Genomic DNA, 16,712 nt, shown 5'->3' with positions numbered 1-16,712 from the left:
GATGTGCAGTTACTGCTGATTTGGTACAGCACTGTGTAAAGGAACCCGTAATTTGGGCGACCCACTAATGGCGGAAGCTTAGGCACCACTTATTTTTACATTGTGGGTGGTCCCAGCACCCAAACTTTCCCTCAATGCAGAAGTGACAAAGCAAAGAACAGCAGCAGCAGCTTTCTGCTCCCAGTCATAGCTCTGGTATAGGCTCTGCAATGTGCTCCCCTCTCTATAGATCAGCAACATGTGCTTAAAGGAACCTGAAGAGAAAATAAACTGAGTACATGAGCAACTGCATATATAGTCAATCCCAAATATGACTTTAGTGGAATGTGTACTCCTATTTTGGTTTTAAGGGTTTAAAACCTCATTAGAATCTGCTGCTGGGCTTTCTATGTATTCAGCTCCCATACAGAGTAATGGTGACCTAAGAAACTTTATCTAATCTGTTGACAGTAATGTTTGTTACTGCCACACAAGTTACCGTATACGACTTCCTATTAGTTATCAGAGAGAATTATTGTGCCATTTATCAGACTGAAGACAGTATTATTTACAGCACTGGAAGTGAAGAAAAATGAAAAAAGGAACAAAGTAAAGTTCTAAGCAGGACTGGTAATGTATATGCACGTTTTTCTCATCATGCTACAGGTCACTTCATGGTTAATTAGTATGGGTGGACAGTGCAATGACTTAAAGCTGCCATCTACGTATTGATTGTTGCCGGTTCACAGCACTTATGGGATTCAAGACAAGACATCTAAAATCAGAAAAAGAATATCTGCGGGCAAATTTATTTCAAAGTCCAATTTAACAAGATGCTGAAGCCACACAAACAGTAGGAGACAGGATAAAGGCAATTCTCACCACAGGGCTGGCACGGGCAGAACTGGCACGCGATGAGGCACGAGATCCAGAGCCCAGGTAACAGCTGTATTCAGAGGGCTTCCAAAGGCAAGCACAAAAACCAGCAGAAAAGAAAGCAAAAGGATAGAAATATGTGAAACAGCAGAAAGTGAGTGTACCGACAGAAATAAACTAACATTAATAACAGTAGGCAGGTTAGAGAGAGCATGCAGAGGAATGAGGAATATATAAGCTACATCACGTGGAGGAACTGATATGTGCCAACCAGCTGAGATCTTCACTGGCATGTGCAGTTTACCACCCCCTCTAGAACAACCACAACCTAAGTGATACTAAAAATAACTCGCTGCAAGAGCTTTCTATCAATACATCTACACTAGCCACCTCAATACTGCTGCACAGGAAAGTCTTCTCCAGACCCACTCAGCAGAGCATTATGAAAGCTGCACATATTTACGTTACTCATTGCACACTGAGCCCCATACTCACTTGGGTTTCCGTGTGCAAAGGGTTAAAATGAATATGTACTATCATACTGGACCAATCCCCTGTAGCGCGTGCCTCAGGTCAATCTACCTTCGGTAATAACTGTAGATCTGTTCAGATGGGTTATGAAAAACTCTACTGCCAGTGGAGATAGCAATCTTTAAAAAAATAAAGTTCTGTGTTGCAACTTGTCTCTGTTGGGTAGATTCCCACTTCCTGTTGGGAAAGGAAAGTGCGGAAATTTCCTGCTAATGGGGGCATACAGAGCAATAAAAGCACAAATTTGGTTCTAATCTCCTTCATTAAATTTATAGGCAAGAAAAAAAAAAGAAAAAAACGGCCTATAAAGATGGAACACAGAGCAATAAAAGATTTGCTGTGCTAACCTTAGGAAACCAGAATTTGCCTTCTTAAAGTGCAGTAGAGCCGCTATAAATGAAACGTTTTATACTTACCTGGAGCTTCCTCCAGACGCAGATCGCTCTCACGCCACTTTCCTCAGTCTTCTCCAGCTCCGCTACCGGGTCCCTTAAGTTCTGCCAGTCACGGCCAGTCTGACACAAGGGAAGTGCACTCTATGTATCCACCGGGGAGATACGTAAAGAGCGCACTTCTCTTGCGCAGACTGGCCGAAGTTACAGGACCCGGTACCAGAGCTGGAGAAGACTGAGGACGGTGGAGTGGGAGCGACCCGTGCGCAAGAGGCTGGAAGAAGTTCCAGGTATGTATAAAACTTATTTTATAGCAGCTGTGATTTCCTTTAAAACAGAAAGTATTTGCAATTATTCAGGTTGGAGCAAACATATGAGGTCGTTCTGCCAAAATTTGCACGAGAGTACAGGCTGTGGGCAGACTGAGCGGATCAGTCAAAAACTTATCTTATCTGTCTGCCGACAGCTTGTACTCACGTGCAACGGTCGGTAGAAGGGTCCGACGGACCCGTAGTTTGCAAAAATATGGTGTGTGTACGCGCCTTAATATGCTGAAAATTATGGCAGAGGTTTAGAGTGGAGTTCTACTTTAATGACTTAAAGGGAACCCGTGGTGAGTGGGATTAGGAGGCTGTCATATTTATTTTCTTGTAAACAATGACAGTTGCCTGGTAACCCTGTTCATCTTTTGGCATAAGTAGTGTCTGAGTCAAAACCCTGGAACAAGCATATGGCTTATCCAATCTGCTACATGCTTGTTCAGGGTCTATGGCTTAAACTATTAGAGACAGGATCAGGAGAACTGGCAGGCAACTGGTATTGTTTAAAAAGGAAATAAATGTGGCAGCTTCTATATCCCTCTCACCTCAGGTTCCCTTTAAACCCCTCTTAAGTTGACATCAGAAAGGCATCCACAGGAGTTCAAAAAGTATCGCTCTTGAACGCAGACAGAGCACTTATCCAGAAGAGTCATCAAGGTCATTAGCTCAGCCTCAGCGTTCTGAATTATTATTTACATTCAGCAAGTTTATAGAACACTCAGACAACAGCTGTACAACAGAATGAAGCCAAGAAAAACTCTCACAGGCCTGGAATTGGAAGAGCGACGACTGCCACTGCCGACACCCTCATCATAGAGTGACCCCTATCACCAGGGAACACAGAGAAAACAGTCAGAATACAAGAGAACACACCAGAGTTACGATGCAAGCGAAAGAAGCTTGCATGCGGAATAAAGGAAATGAACAAGTAAACAAAACTATAACAATAGCAAAGGAGGAAAATATCAAGCAGAAAGTTAAGTGACCCACCCGCTGTGATCTGGAAGGCAGAGTGTTGCAGTTCAGTAGTGAAGGCTGTAGGAGAAAAGAAGTACACTTGAGAAAAGCAGACTGTGTTGTCCTTCTGCAATCGGCCCCCAGCATTAGCAGCCTGTGTGCACCAGCCCACTACCAGGCCTATTCAATAATCAGGACAAACAGCAGTGACTACATGCAAGGTGATGTGATCTGCATAGTGATGTGATCTGCATAGTGATGTAACAACCAATAAGGATTTAATGTTATTGATGTCTATACAATCCTGATTGTCATGAGATACTGCATTCCAAATTAAGTGGGGGCGACGTATTTCTTCTTGAATTTATCAAGGTTGGTGTAAAATATGTATTTTATTACAGTAAAAGTGTAAACTTCCAAATCATGATTTATACATTGAACAAGTATTCATATCCATATATGCATGCATATTCAAACGTATAGTCATACTGCATTTCTTTAGTATTTGTTGAAACACACAAGCTCTGTCTACTGATCTTCTCATCTGGCCTACAAAATACACTTTCAGCATATAGAAAATGAAAGAAAAAAAAAGTAATATGAAATTGAAGGCCTCATTCACACTTGGGGCTTGATTCACTAAATCGTGACATGACAAATAGCACACCTTATCAAAGTTAACACGCCTTATCAGAGTAGCATAGCGAGCGCTACGAACCCACAGGGGCTCAGGGCAGGACGAGTGCCATTGGCAATTATCTGACATAGTTTATGTGCTGAAAGATTAGGCTTATATGAGAGTATTACAGTACATGTGCTGCGATATCGCACTGCTGCTCGCAGTGCAGCTTTCTTGGCAAAGCGCAGCGCTGACACATTCACTATAGTGAGTGAGATCAGCCGTGCAACGCACGGCAGCACAGAAGGCGCGTGATCACGGGTGTTGCATTCCGATCACACAGCCATCTGCGCTGAAAAGTGTGAAGGAGGCCTTAATCAAACATTTTAAATAATTTTTTTTTTTTGCTTGCTGAGGGCTGAAAAGTTATTTTGCCAATAAGGTGAGAAAATTCGGGGAAACTAAATTCGAGATTACTGAACCAGGGCCACAAAACAGGGGAGAGGGAGGAGGAGGGGGAAAGAGAGAGAGCAAGAAAGAAGAGGGTAGAGGAGGGGAAATGGGGAGTCGAGGGGAGAGGAGCGCAACAGCAAAAGAGAAAGTAAGAGAAAGAGAGAAGGAGAGAAAGATGGCAAGTGTGAATCAAGAAGGAAAAGGAGGAGGGGTAGAGAGAAGAAGGAAAGGGGGGGGGGGGGGAAGATGGCGGATGGGGAGAGAGAAGTATAGCTATATTCATAAGGAAGGAAAAAGACTGAAGACGACAGACCCGGCTTCCATTGTGCACAGATTGCTGCTGCGGCTTGGATGTTAGTGGAGCGCTGGCCAGGCTAAGGTCAGAGTGGTAAGCGGCATTCTGCATACAGGAAAGACAGGAAGACCCGTGAATAAAGCGAGCGGATAACACATGATAGCCCCACACACCCTCATGCATCATACTGACACCACAGCACAGAAGCTCATGTATATAAATCAGACTTTATTAGATAAGGTCTGATAAATGAAAGACCTTTGAGCTCTGGTTACGCTATACAGAAATAAGGAGCAATATTAATGGTCCAAGTATGCTAAAGAGTAACTGTCAGGCTGCAGAAGCTAATTTAAACCTCTATTCTCCTGTGTTAAACAGTTTAGACAGAAGCCAAAAAGGCATTACTAAAGATAAAAATCTCTCTTACATTTGATGTGTGCTTATCAGCAAAGCTAAGCTCCTAAGGAGTACGCAAGCCGCATTCTATACTGCAAAGCATTCTGGGGCCCTCCCCTCGGCTGCTAAGGAGAAGACGGGATCAAGTTTCAGCAGCTTCTAACTCAGTCCAGCCACAGCACAGATAAATCTCCGGGCAGAGTACACTGCAGGAGTCCGCTATTGTTCCTAGCCACATGGCTCATTAATATTCACTGCACACTGTGTTATTCTGTACCAGCTCCTCTGTGATCAGGAAGCAGGCAGGACATGACGACACATTTGGCTTCACAAACATGGAACCTGCCATGGGCTGTCAGGAGCATCATTCTCTGCATATACTATATACAAATTCTGTGAAATCCAAACGTGGACAGTGAAATGCATATGTAATGTAAGTACAGCCAATCTTTAGCTACTGATATATGTGTTTATTTTCTCTGAGACCCTATACCTAACAGCTCAGTGCTGGACGGTGCTGCATGCATGCACAACATACATCTCTTTACATGCACCAGTCATCACACTGGCTCTAGTGGGGCCATGCTACTTCCCACATACATTTTATACATTCAAGCCACTGATATTAAAAAAAAAGGTTCACACCCACAATCTTTACAAAGTACAGAGGACAGAGAGACTTAAGCAGTTTTGCTGTTTACTATTCAGGATAACCTGTCACTTGTCTTCTTTTAAAGTTGTGGAATAAGACACTGTTTACTGTTCGGTTAATGGCCTGTAAAGTTTGTCCATGCGTCATTAGATTTAGTGGTTTGTACAAACACCATATACATTTAAACCTAAACACATGGGTGTGCAGCTGAAACCCTGTCCTAATTATACAGAGTTCACAATGACCATGAAACTGGCATTTACTGCAACTCCTCCCTACTGCAAGGGCAGCTAGCCTCACATGTCAATTTTGGTGTGATTGGATTGCTGATCTTCCCCTCTGATGGTGGACTGAAATGATAGTTTCCGATCAGAGCATTTAGTCGATTGTTGGGGAAATTGGATCATTAATGGGCACATTTAGACATTCCATACATGCCAGATCTAGCCATCACTATGAATGACCATATCTGTTGTGTCCTAAATACCCATCTCAGCAGGAGGTGGCCAGCGGCATAGAAGGATGGCTGGACTGGCTGCACACTAATTGTAACAAAGACAATGGCCTCAATTCACTAAGATCATGCTAGAGATAATAAGGCAAGAGAAAACTTACCTCCACACGTGAGAGAGTTATCTTACCTCTTCATTCCTTAAGTTACCTCCTCTGTAGTTATTGTCACATGCAGCTAATTAACAGCCTGTCTAACTCTGGAGTTATTTTAAGGATTGAAGAGTTAATTTAAAGACAGAAGAGTTAACTTTAGGCTTGCCTAAGGTAAAATGTTTCCTGAATACTACATGCCTTATCACCATGGTAACAACTCTAGAAGAGTTATTATAGACAGGAGATAAGTTTAGTGAATTGAGGCCAATCAAAGCTGGATAATTGCATGGGACTCTGCTATGTATTCACACAAACAGGAAAAAGCTATTGCCATGGCTGAGCCTTGGTGAACTTTGTTGCTGTACCATGGTGTGGATGGTTCCCCTGTTTTATTAAGAAGGTTCCCTTAAGGGCATGGTACAGCCATAGTAGCTGTTATAAGGCCAAGGAGTAGGTGTGGGCCCAGTGTGTGCTTAACCTGCCTTATTAAAGTGGATTTTTTTAATACCTGGAATGTAAACCAAGCAGCTGAGCTCAGGGAGAGGACATGGAATGTGAACTTTCTTCCTCCATATGGTACTTACTTTTAAGTATTATATGAAAGAATTAGGTTTTAGATATAAACCTTTTGCGTGCTTACTCCGCACAAACTCAAGGCAGTTGTGCTGACACTGGGGTTTGTGGGATACTTGTTGGTAATTAGGGGAGGAGTCAAACTGTCATAGTTACTCAGCCTACACAATGCAATTATGTACAAGTAATTATATCTAGATCTATTATCACATATACGCTGTACATAATTCTACATACACACGTTATATAATAAAACATACACACATGCGTTTATATATTTAGCCAGATTAGATATTAATTGTAAGCACTTCATCAATTTCACACAGAAAGCTGTGGAGCCATTTCCTTGTATCTGAGCAGACTTTAGTGGCCTGTTAATAGTGGCTGGACGCCATGTACAAGGCTCCACACACCAGTTAAGCTGTATGCACACAACCAACCGTAGTCTCATTTCTGGGCGGCCCTCGAGAGGACTGGTAGGTCTCCCCACTGCCTGTAGAGCTCTAAGGGTAAAAGAAAGACACCTCTGCTGACATCATCTATAGATGGTATTACCGATCACTAGAGGTGGTGAGAACATGCTAAGAACTCTAGCTTGCAGATTGTATGCAGCTTAGGATAAACTCGGATAATTAAAATTTACAGAAAGTGTGTATGATTGGCCCAATTCCAACCTGTATACAATCTTCATCAAATGTCAATGCAAGCTGGAATTAGTAGTATAACATTGGTCATGATGACTGATCTCTGTGGAACATACTAAACAAGCAGGTGCATAACCTGGAAAACCCTTGTGGGGGCCACACTCGCTTCAATATGTCCCCAACATGCAGGACTTTATCTTTACAGATCATCATATGACCAGGAATGGAGAATACTTTCATATGGATCCTATGACAGTCATGTGGTCTGCCAGTTTTTTTCTAAAACCACAGGAAACACCTGGAGACCACAGTCAGGTCAGCAGGAACCAGGGACATTGCCTACCCATGCAGATATCTATGGAAGTAGACAATCTACTGGTCTCCTTGGTAACACAGTAGTCAGAGCCAGCATACTGGATGAAAGGTGGAGTTTAAAATGTAAGCTGATATTTCTCAGGAACTGAGGGCTTGTGGAGGCCTGTCCTGCTCCCAGGCACCTCACCAGCCACAAAGGCTCTATGTAACAATCGTTACATTGTTATATGCAGCTACCCACAACTGCATGATCAGACAGGTACTGTAAACACACAACACATCAAGCAAGTTGTGATCATCCTCTAAGCACGCAACATGTACAAACCGAACACACTTCCTGCACTGTTAACTGACCCTGCTGGACTTCCTATACTGAGGTGCTCCTCCTAATTCATCCTCGTAACCATTGGTCTGTGAGAAGAAAGAAAAGAAGGACCAACACGTGAAGACAATAGTGAAAGTCTTGTCTCAGCCAGGCAGTCACAAAACACACAAGTGTACACACAAACACATGCAAGCATACAAAAATTAAATTTACTACAGTGTGAAAGATCGTTTTCTGTCAGAATTCTGCACAGCTTAGCATTCCTGGTAGACAATGCGGCATAATGCACAAGTGAGGGTGTCAAGACTCTATGCAATCTCTGACATGCTACATACACAACATTATATGTGTTGTGCTAAACCGCACCACACTGCACACAACATGACATAACCTTACCACTACACTCTAAGTCTTTACAACACATTACATTTTAAGAAAAATATGGGGTACATTAGGTAATGACAGCATGAAGCACTGTACAATGGATCCTCCAGCCTGAATGATTAAGGATTGCTTATAGGGCAACTAATCTCAAACATTTTAAAATAAATGTGTACACATACTTTATAAGTTAATTTCTACCAAAGTAAAATGCACTATATATTACTTTTCTATGCTGCAGCCATTTACAGTAGACGTTAAAGCTCTGACAGTTTTGACATATTTTGGACTAGTCTATCCTCATGGGGGAGTCTCAGCATTTTCTTTATTCATTACAAAAGCAATCACTGGAATGGATCTATACAAAGATGCTGGCCAGCCTGCCTATGCATTTGCACACTGTTGTGGCAGTTGGGCGGAGCAAAAGCCACATAGTAAGTGTATTTTGAAGGTAAAGCAAGCCCGAGGAGATGACTAGTCCAAAACCTATCTAAAACTGTCAGATTTGTACTGCTTACTGTAACGAACAGGAACTTAAGAGAAAAATAATTTATAGTGCATCTTAATCCATTAGAAATTTGCTTCTTACAAATTTACATTTACATTTTTTTTTAATTTTTACAATAGTGGTCTTTTAAATAAAATCAGATAAATAAAAATGCCTTTTAAGCAAGTAAGTAATAATAATAATCCAAACATTTGTATAGCGCTTTTCTCCTGTTGGACTCAAAGCGCTCAAGAGCTGCAGCCACTGGGACGCGCTCAAGAGGCCACCCTGCAGTGTTAGGGAGTCTTGCCTTGAACTCCTTAGTGAATAGGTACTTGACCTAGCCAGGATTTGAACCCTGGTCTCCCATGTCAAAGGCAGAGCCCTTAACCAGTACACTATACAGCCACTAAGTGAAAACCTGAATATGGTTCTGCAATAAGCTTTCCAATTCACTAGTGAATCTTTGCATCTCCTGCCTTTTACAGGCAGACATTAAAACTTATGAGGCAGATTAAACTATACTATAACTTAGCTCAGAAGACACTCCCAGTGGTTTATAGAACTGCACTGCCTTTTGTAAAATAACACGCTACAGAAATGATTTCCTTTTACAAACTGAATTAGGTGTTTGAGGGAAAACAATGGCATGTTGCTATACCGACAGCCTATCCCCTGACTTGGACAATGGTTGTTAATTTTACTTGTGACACAGGAAGGGGGACACTTAAGAACGGAGGACGCAGGGCGGTCTGATTGCAGACATGGAGATCTACTCACAAAGACACATTTGCGAATCTGAGTAACTAGTATGGCACAGTATCACATAGACATTACATGTATTACCCCCCACTAATTATGTACAGCACTCAGCATGCATATAGAAGGAATATAGCTTACTGACCCTTAGGCTGCTTCTGCTAGTGACAGACATAGCATCATCTTCATCTGCCTGCAGGAAAAGGAAGTAGTGAGATGAAGTCAGATAAGAGGCCAAGGCCCATATGCAATTAACTTTTTCACCTGAGTTATCTCCTAGGTGATAATTTTAATCTTCTCTTTAAATTTTCAGCATTTTAAGGTGCGTACACACACACTACAGCAGCCCGGCGGATGCCAGGATGCCTGCGCATGCGCAGAGAGGACCCGCAGACTTCCTGGTCCAAGGCACTGAGCCTCTTTGCTTCAGTGTCGCTTGATGCCATGTAATTTATAGCGGCCACCAGGGGGAAGCAGCGCTAAATGAAGGGGCTGTTGAGTGTCCCCTCTTTCCTAAATAGACATGGGTATGCTTGTACGCATACCCACTGCTTCTGCTCATGGACACTTTAATAGATACCCGAAGTGACATGTGACATGATGAGATAGACATGTGTATGTACAGTGCCTAGCACACAACTAACTATGCTGTGTTCCTTTTTTTCTTTCTCTGCCTGAAAGAGTTAAATATCAGGTATGTAAGTGGCTGGCTCAGCCCTGACTCAGACAGGAAGCGACTACAGTGTGACCCTCACCGATAAGAAAGTCCCTTTTTTATATCTTTCTTGCTCTCAGAAGCCATTTTTCTACTAGGAAAGAGTTTTATAGTTGTAATTTCTTATCAGTGAGGGTCACACTGTAGTCACTTCCTGTCTAAGTCAGGACTGAGTCAGCCACTTATATACCTGATATTTAACGCTTTCAGGCAGAGAAAGAAAAAAAAGAACACAGCATAGTTATTTGTGTGCTAGGCACTGTACATACACATGTCTATCTCATGTCACATGTCACTTCGGGTATCTTTTAACACTCCCTTTAATGGCAACTCCAAATTCTGATGAGATCCAGCATATTTCCTTTTGTCGTTATGTGGCAATTTATACACTTACCTGCAAGTACGGTGCAGTTCAAGCTATTTTTTTTATTCTTAATTCAGTTTTGTGCAGGAAGACTTAGAAAGCCATATTAGTATTGTCTGTCTTGCACCACTAGGGGAGATGTCTGTTCACTTCCTGTCTGCCCCAGTGATTGGGTGACAAAGAACTGACTGTGAGGTAAAAGCTCACCAATAATGACACAGGGTTGGTGCACACAAGATGAGTTTCTTAAACGCTAGAGATTTAAAAAAAGCTTTTGCTACTGCAATGCTATTTTTTACAAAATTCCATTGCTCCAGTGTGCACACACACATAGGATAACAGAGCTTTTAAAATAACGCGCTCAGAAAAGCTTTTCTGGTGTGCACCAGCCCACAGTCAGCAACAAAAACAGCAAACAGAAGTCACTGCAAGAATGCCAATTATAAATATGATGTAGGAAATTGATATCATTGCAAAAAGACAAAGGCCCTTATTCAATTCATTTATTTCTCCAAAGTTTTCTTCATGGAGATAATTTTTATCTTCTGTTTCAAATAACTTTTCAGCACTCTGCAATTGATGAAGTATCAAAAAGTAGGTGGAAGACAACGATCAAAATTATTCTGAGAATTTTCTTGCTTGTCAGTGGTGTAAAGCGAGTTTGAAGGGAGGAGGGAAAAAAAAAAAAAAAAAAAAAAAAAAAAAAAAGGAGAAGGAAGGCTCTGGGTCCTATAGAGCCTTCCCATTCTCCTCCTGGTCTCCACGTTCTCTGTCAGGCTTCTCCATTAGCAGTCCACAAGTGTTCAGTCTTGGACTGCTCTCTTCCGCGTTGGGTGGGCTTCGACAGTCTTCGGAAGCACTTGGGCTTCTGAAGATGGGCCCCTCCGTACTTCACACATGCATGTGCCCTCTCTCACGCACTCCTGCGTACGCAGAGCCCGAGTGCTTCCAAAGAATGCAAAAGTCCCCCATGGCAGGAGATTCAAACGGAGGAGCCTGCGGGGGATTTCTCAAGTGAAATCTGCTACAAATTTTTTTCCAGATAAAACTAATCGGGAGTGGCGGAACTTTCAGCACAATTTCAGAAAATAAAATGTTTAGGATAGATTAGAGACACTTTTTTCAGAGATTTGCAATCATTTTGTTTCATAAATAGGGGAAAATTGAACACAGGTGTGTTATACATTGGTCAGATTCTTCAAATGTTACAGAAAAACTGATTCTACTTCGGAATTTAATAGAAATATGATAAAATGGTATTGTGTGTAACAACCTTAAGGTAGTCTATTCCTACCGGTGGGGTATTCCATAGATGCTTACCTGCATTATATCATATTCTACCCTAGTCTGCTCGTCATAGTTTTTAGAACTACCGAATACCACCACAAAGTGTAAAAGGTGAAATGCAACTATGCAATACTGATTCTTCTATCCTTCACATGAAAATAAAGAATATTATGAATGGCAAAACAACGTTTGACAGTCAAAAAGACCAGGGGTCCTTTTTGACTGTCAAAGCCCACCAAACGAGTTTTTTTCTTTAAAAAAACAAACAAAACAAAAAACTATTGGCTGCAAAGAGAGCTGGCAACCACTGGTGGTTAGTACTGTTGCCTTGTAACTCCAATGAGCTGGATTTGGTTTCAACCATTTTCATTGTCCATCCTTAATTGGCACCTAATGCCTGATGGCTAGAGCACTCACATAAGTCACGATAAACTAATATTGAATTAGGTCTGGTTGCACAGTAAAAGTGCTGCTTATGTGCTAAATATGTGTGTGTGAGGAGCTCAGCACCAATGTCATGGAGCCATTCGGTCTTTATTTTAAGTCTTCAGGACATTTGGAACTGTACTTATGTCTTCCATCTACAAAAAAAATCATCAAAAGAGAAACAAACCTTTTATATGAGGCATACAGTTTACAGTTTCTGCCTATACTACTGTTTATATACCAATATACAGATGAGAAATGGTCAAGGGTACGTTTTAAAAATACAGCCATAAGGTTCAGTGAGTAACGGACATGAATGTAGAACATAAGTAGCCAGGTTAGAGAGAGATGTTAAAAAGAGCAAAACTGAGCAAAGAATCTGGAGCTTTAGCATTAATGTGCATGTAAATCTGTTAAAAGGCAAGGGTGAAGTTATTGCATGATGGTAAATGGATAACAACTGACCTGGAGATTCCTCCGTGGTCTATGTGAGTAGCGCTCACTGTCTTCCTGGAAAAGCATGGCAGGAACAAGAGAAACACAAGAAGCCGCTCAGAGCAGGGAGGATGGAAGGCATAACACAGATACAAGGATACAAGAGGGAGGCAAGAAGCACAGAGAATGAAAGAAGTGCAGGAACAAAGAGGAGAGCTGGTAGCACAGTGACAAAACACAGGCCTACAATGGAAAAGTATAACAAGAGACATGCAGGCTGATAAACATTCCGTTCACTACAAGGCTGAGAATACACTCAATGGCTTTTCTACAAAACAGTTATTCTACTACTTTCAAACTATAGTGTTCTGAAATATTTAATATAGCCCATGCTACAATAACTTGATTTTCCTTCCTGGTAAATATGAACTACAAGAAAAAAGTAAAAAAGTAAAGGCAATTTGAAAGTTATGCAGCAACGCCAGCAGTTAGAAGAACGGTGCAACAGAAAACGTTTGCATTGGTTTATGGGAAGTTCAGACATCCACACAGTGAAGCATTCCGTGCCTGTTGTGGGATTGCACTATTGTAGGACAACATGCTGTTCGCTTTCTCTGGGTAGAGGGAGAAACTAAAACCTGTAAAATCACCACAAATCATGCAATGTAATCCCAATGCTGGAGAACATGCCATAGTTGCAGCAAGGTGTTCCACACTGCCCTCACAGCCAAGTCATGGCGCTGTGCAGATATGAAGTCTTAGAGGCACTACATGGTTGCAGGTTTGCTCTGATGATGGGCGTAAAGGAGTTCTGCAGACCTGGATTTGGGAGAAGCTATAAAGCTTCTTCTCCCCAGAAATGAAGAAACTGGTGAAAAGGCTGAAGCAGTGCATCAGCATGCAGGGGAGTGATGTGCAGAAGCGTTATATGGTTATGTCCACAGTTACCAGTATGAAGAGAAGATCATCAGTATTTTACCTCTACTTTTTGCTTCTCCCTCACATCTACAAATATTCCATACATACTAAGTGAAGCCAGAGGGTTAAAGGACTCCTGAAATGAGAGGCATATGGAGGCTGCCACATTTCCCTTTGTTTAAACAATACCAGTTGCCCGTCATCCCGTGGAGCTTTCATGCATCACTAATGTTATCTCACACCTGAAACAAGCATGCGGCAAATCCAGATACACTTCAGTCAGAAATATTTGATCTGCATGCTTGTTCAAGGACTATGGCAGGTTGATAATGAAAAGGACAGGCCAATGTGCACTGTTCAAAATGGAAATAAATATGGCAGCCTTCATATACCTTTCATTTCAGGTGTCCTTGTTCTAGATCACCTGAACTGGAAAAAAAAAAAAAGGAATTTGCCAACTAAAGCTGCCTATTCACAATACGGATTCACTTTATACAAATCTGTTGGTGGCTTATTGATTCCCACAAGCCTGAGTTAGAAACATTAAACTGAAGTTACCTGCAGGCAAGAGCAACATACATTCGCACGCTCTCTGGAGCATTGTCGAGATTGAAAAGTCACCCAATTTCAGGACGTCACAGCCCATGCAGGACTGTGGCACACTCAGAGAATACTACTGCGCCTGCGCAGTACTAGTCTCAGACGGAGAGAGTGCACTGTACTTGCACAGACTAGCAGAAGTTATGGGAGAAGACAGAGGATGGTGGCGATCTGTGCGGACGGGGCTGGAGGAAACCCCGGGTATGTATAAAATCTTTTAAATATCGTTTCTCTCTGGTTCACTTTAAGAGGGGACTACAAATGTCTGTTTGGTTTCTTAATGTAAAACTGAACTAATTAGTTGATATTTACACTTTACTGTGGCCATGTAAAATACACACAAGTTAATAGCACTCTCCCTGGGACCACTTCACTGCACTTATGGATAGGCAAGCAGCTGTATGTAGAGAAGCAGTTGTAGTAAGATGTCTTGTCAGGTGGAAGATGCCAAATGAACAAGGATCCCTTTCAGATGAGGAGGCATCAGGTATTGGAAGTGGCATGCATACTTTCACATATAATTTAGGACTATATTCTGCTGCTGTTGTGACGAGTGGCTATAGGATAAACAGATTAATATTATTTGCTCAAGGGCCTGTTTCCACTAGTGCTGTTTGTATCTGATTTCAAGTAAGGTGAGAGGGTGCAGAGCGGCACACTTGTCCTAGTGTTTTTCGGGTGCTTGACCTGGGACGCTAAGCATCATCCCAAGTGATATCCAAGAAGTAGAAAGGTTGGTCAGCACACCAGCTTCTCAATAAGCAAAATTTAATGTATCATATGTCAACACTAAGGTTAACAATTGTTTCGGGGCCACAGAGGGTCCCCTTCATCAGAACAGTGCAGACAAACTGTTTGTCTGCACTGTTCTGATCAAGGGGACCCTCTGTGGCCCCGAAACAATTGTTAACCTTAGTGTTGACATATGATACATTAAATTTTGCTTATTGAGAAGCTGGTGTGCTGACCAACCTTTCTACTTCTTGTATCTGATTTCATACACACAAATATGGATCTGCAATAAATCAATAGGCTGCTTCCGAATTCATGTGCGTGAAATAATTCTGGACATGTTCTAATCACCATAGCTGTGCAATGAATGGCTGCAGGGATTTGGATGGTTAATCGGCATGCACAAGCGCCAGCGTCTATCTTGGAGACGGACGACACGAGTGGAAACCCGCCCTGAATGTTAAAAGAAAAATCTAGCAGAGTATGTCTCCCCCCCCCCCCCCCCGTAAAAGTCTGCTGAAAGGGATATGAGATGGATGGAGCATTAAAGAGAACATAAAAGCTCAGTAATCAAAGAACAGCAGGTGTTTCTGATACAGGAACACAAACATTCCACATGCCGATAAATGGTGCCCCCCCAGAATCATCTTGCAACTACACGATGCAGTAATCTTCCCACTGATCCGCCACTGAGTGCTTCTAATACACAGCACTTTACACACAAAAAGGATTGGCAATAAAGGCCTACCATCCACTGTTCAATGTCACCCCACTTGGCATCCAAACCATAATATTTCTAAAGGAAGAAAAAAGTGACAGGTCAGAAAGACTGTTACACACCAAAGAGAAGAACTACAAGCAGGACAGACAGTACTGCACGGCACTCACTATACATATAGCATACAATAACATGCAAACACAATCATCCACAACACCAGCAATACATTTATATACTTCAAATACAAGATTGTCCATGCCAATAAAATGTTACCTACTAAAAGCACATTCTAAATCAGGAGGACAGACTTAGCCAAATAAATTATACTGTCTACTTATAAAAACTTGGGTGAGGCAGATACCAATTTATGGCTGTAGCAGAACAGCCCAGATCCAATAAATACAAGTATGTGATTTTTATGCAAGCTTGCAACATGCTAGAAAAAAACAAAAAAAACCTGGACATTGTTAAAGCTAAAATCTAGGCAAATATCCCTAATCGATAGATCAGAAGAGGAATGAACTGGGGTTTCAAGCTGCTGAATACTATCAGTTATAATCACTAGTGGCTGACTGGAATTGCTGAGCTGTGGCTGGAGATGATCAACAATATGCTAATTTTTCTGACTTCATGAAAATTGTGTTGATCAGTATGCAGCTTCAAAGCCTATCAAATACATTTGTTTCCAATTCGGATTGCCTTAACTCAAATCTGCACTTTTTTTTCAGGGCTGTGGAGTCGGTACAAAAATCTTCCGACTAACTCAGACTCCTCAGTTTCTGAAACCACGACTCCGACTCCGGGTACCCAAAATGGCTCAGACTCCGACTCCTCGACTCTGACTTCTGAGTCTAATACTTAACAGGGCTGTGGATTTTGTACAAAAATCATCCAACTCCTCAGTTTATGAAATCAACGACTACCACTCCAACTCCGACTCCGGGTGCCCAAAATTGC

The 16,712-nt window shown here is 41.9% G+C and overlaps 1 protein-coding gene across 24 annotated transcripts in view; it reads right to left on the bottom strand.

The window, feature by feature from the left end:
• The window catches only part of LRRFIP1 (LRR binding FLII interacting protein 1), a 217,465-nt gene that overhangs the window by 65,635 nt on the left and 135,118 nt on the right, over positions 1-16,712 (bottom strand). For 11 of the 24 annotated variants that reach the window (XM_068245365.1, XM_068245340.1, XM_068245353.1 and 8 more), the window contains exons 4-12: positions 15,786-15,833; positions 12,818-12,862; positions 9,706-9,753; positions 7,963-8,019; positions 7,090-7,152; positions 4,441-4,527; positions 3,089-3,133; positions 2,863-2,922; positions 862-939 (exon numbers count right to left, since the gene is read on the bottom strand). The exons of 1 other annotated variant lie outside the window; for it this stretch is intronic. In XM_068245365.1, the coding sequence (XP_068101466.1) occupies positions 862-939; positions 2,863-2,922; positions 3,089-3,133; positions 4,441-4,527; positions 7,090-7,152; positions 7,963-8,019; positions 9,706-9,753; positions 12,818-12,862; positions 15,786-15,833 (531 nt within the window). The remainder of the gene's footprint in view (positions 1-861; positions 940-2,862; positions 2,923-3,088; positions 3,134-4,440; positions 4,528-7,089; positions 7,153-7,962; positions 8,020-9,705; positions 9,754-12,817; positions 12,863-15,785; positions 15,834-16,712) is intronic. 12 more of the 24 variants (XM_068245345.1, XM_068245342.1, XM_068245346.1 and 9 more) reach the window with 12 other exon arrangements.

This window comes from Hyperolius riggenbachi, chromosome 7, assembly GCF_040937935.1.
Source record: "Hyperolius riggenbachi isolate aHypRig1 chromosome 7, aHypRig1.pri, whole genome shotgun sequence".
NCBI classification, from domain to species: domain Eukaryota; kingdom Metazoa; phylum Chordata; class Amphibia; order Anura; family Hyperoliidae; genus Hyperolius; species Hyperolius riggenbachi.
Note: the sequence above shows the minus strand (reverse complement) of the source record. Positions and strands in the feature narration are given on the sequence as shown.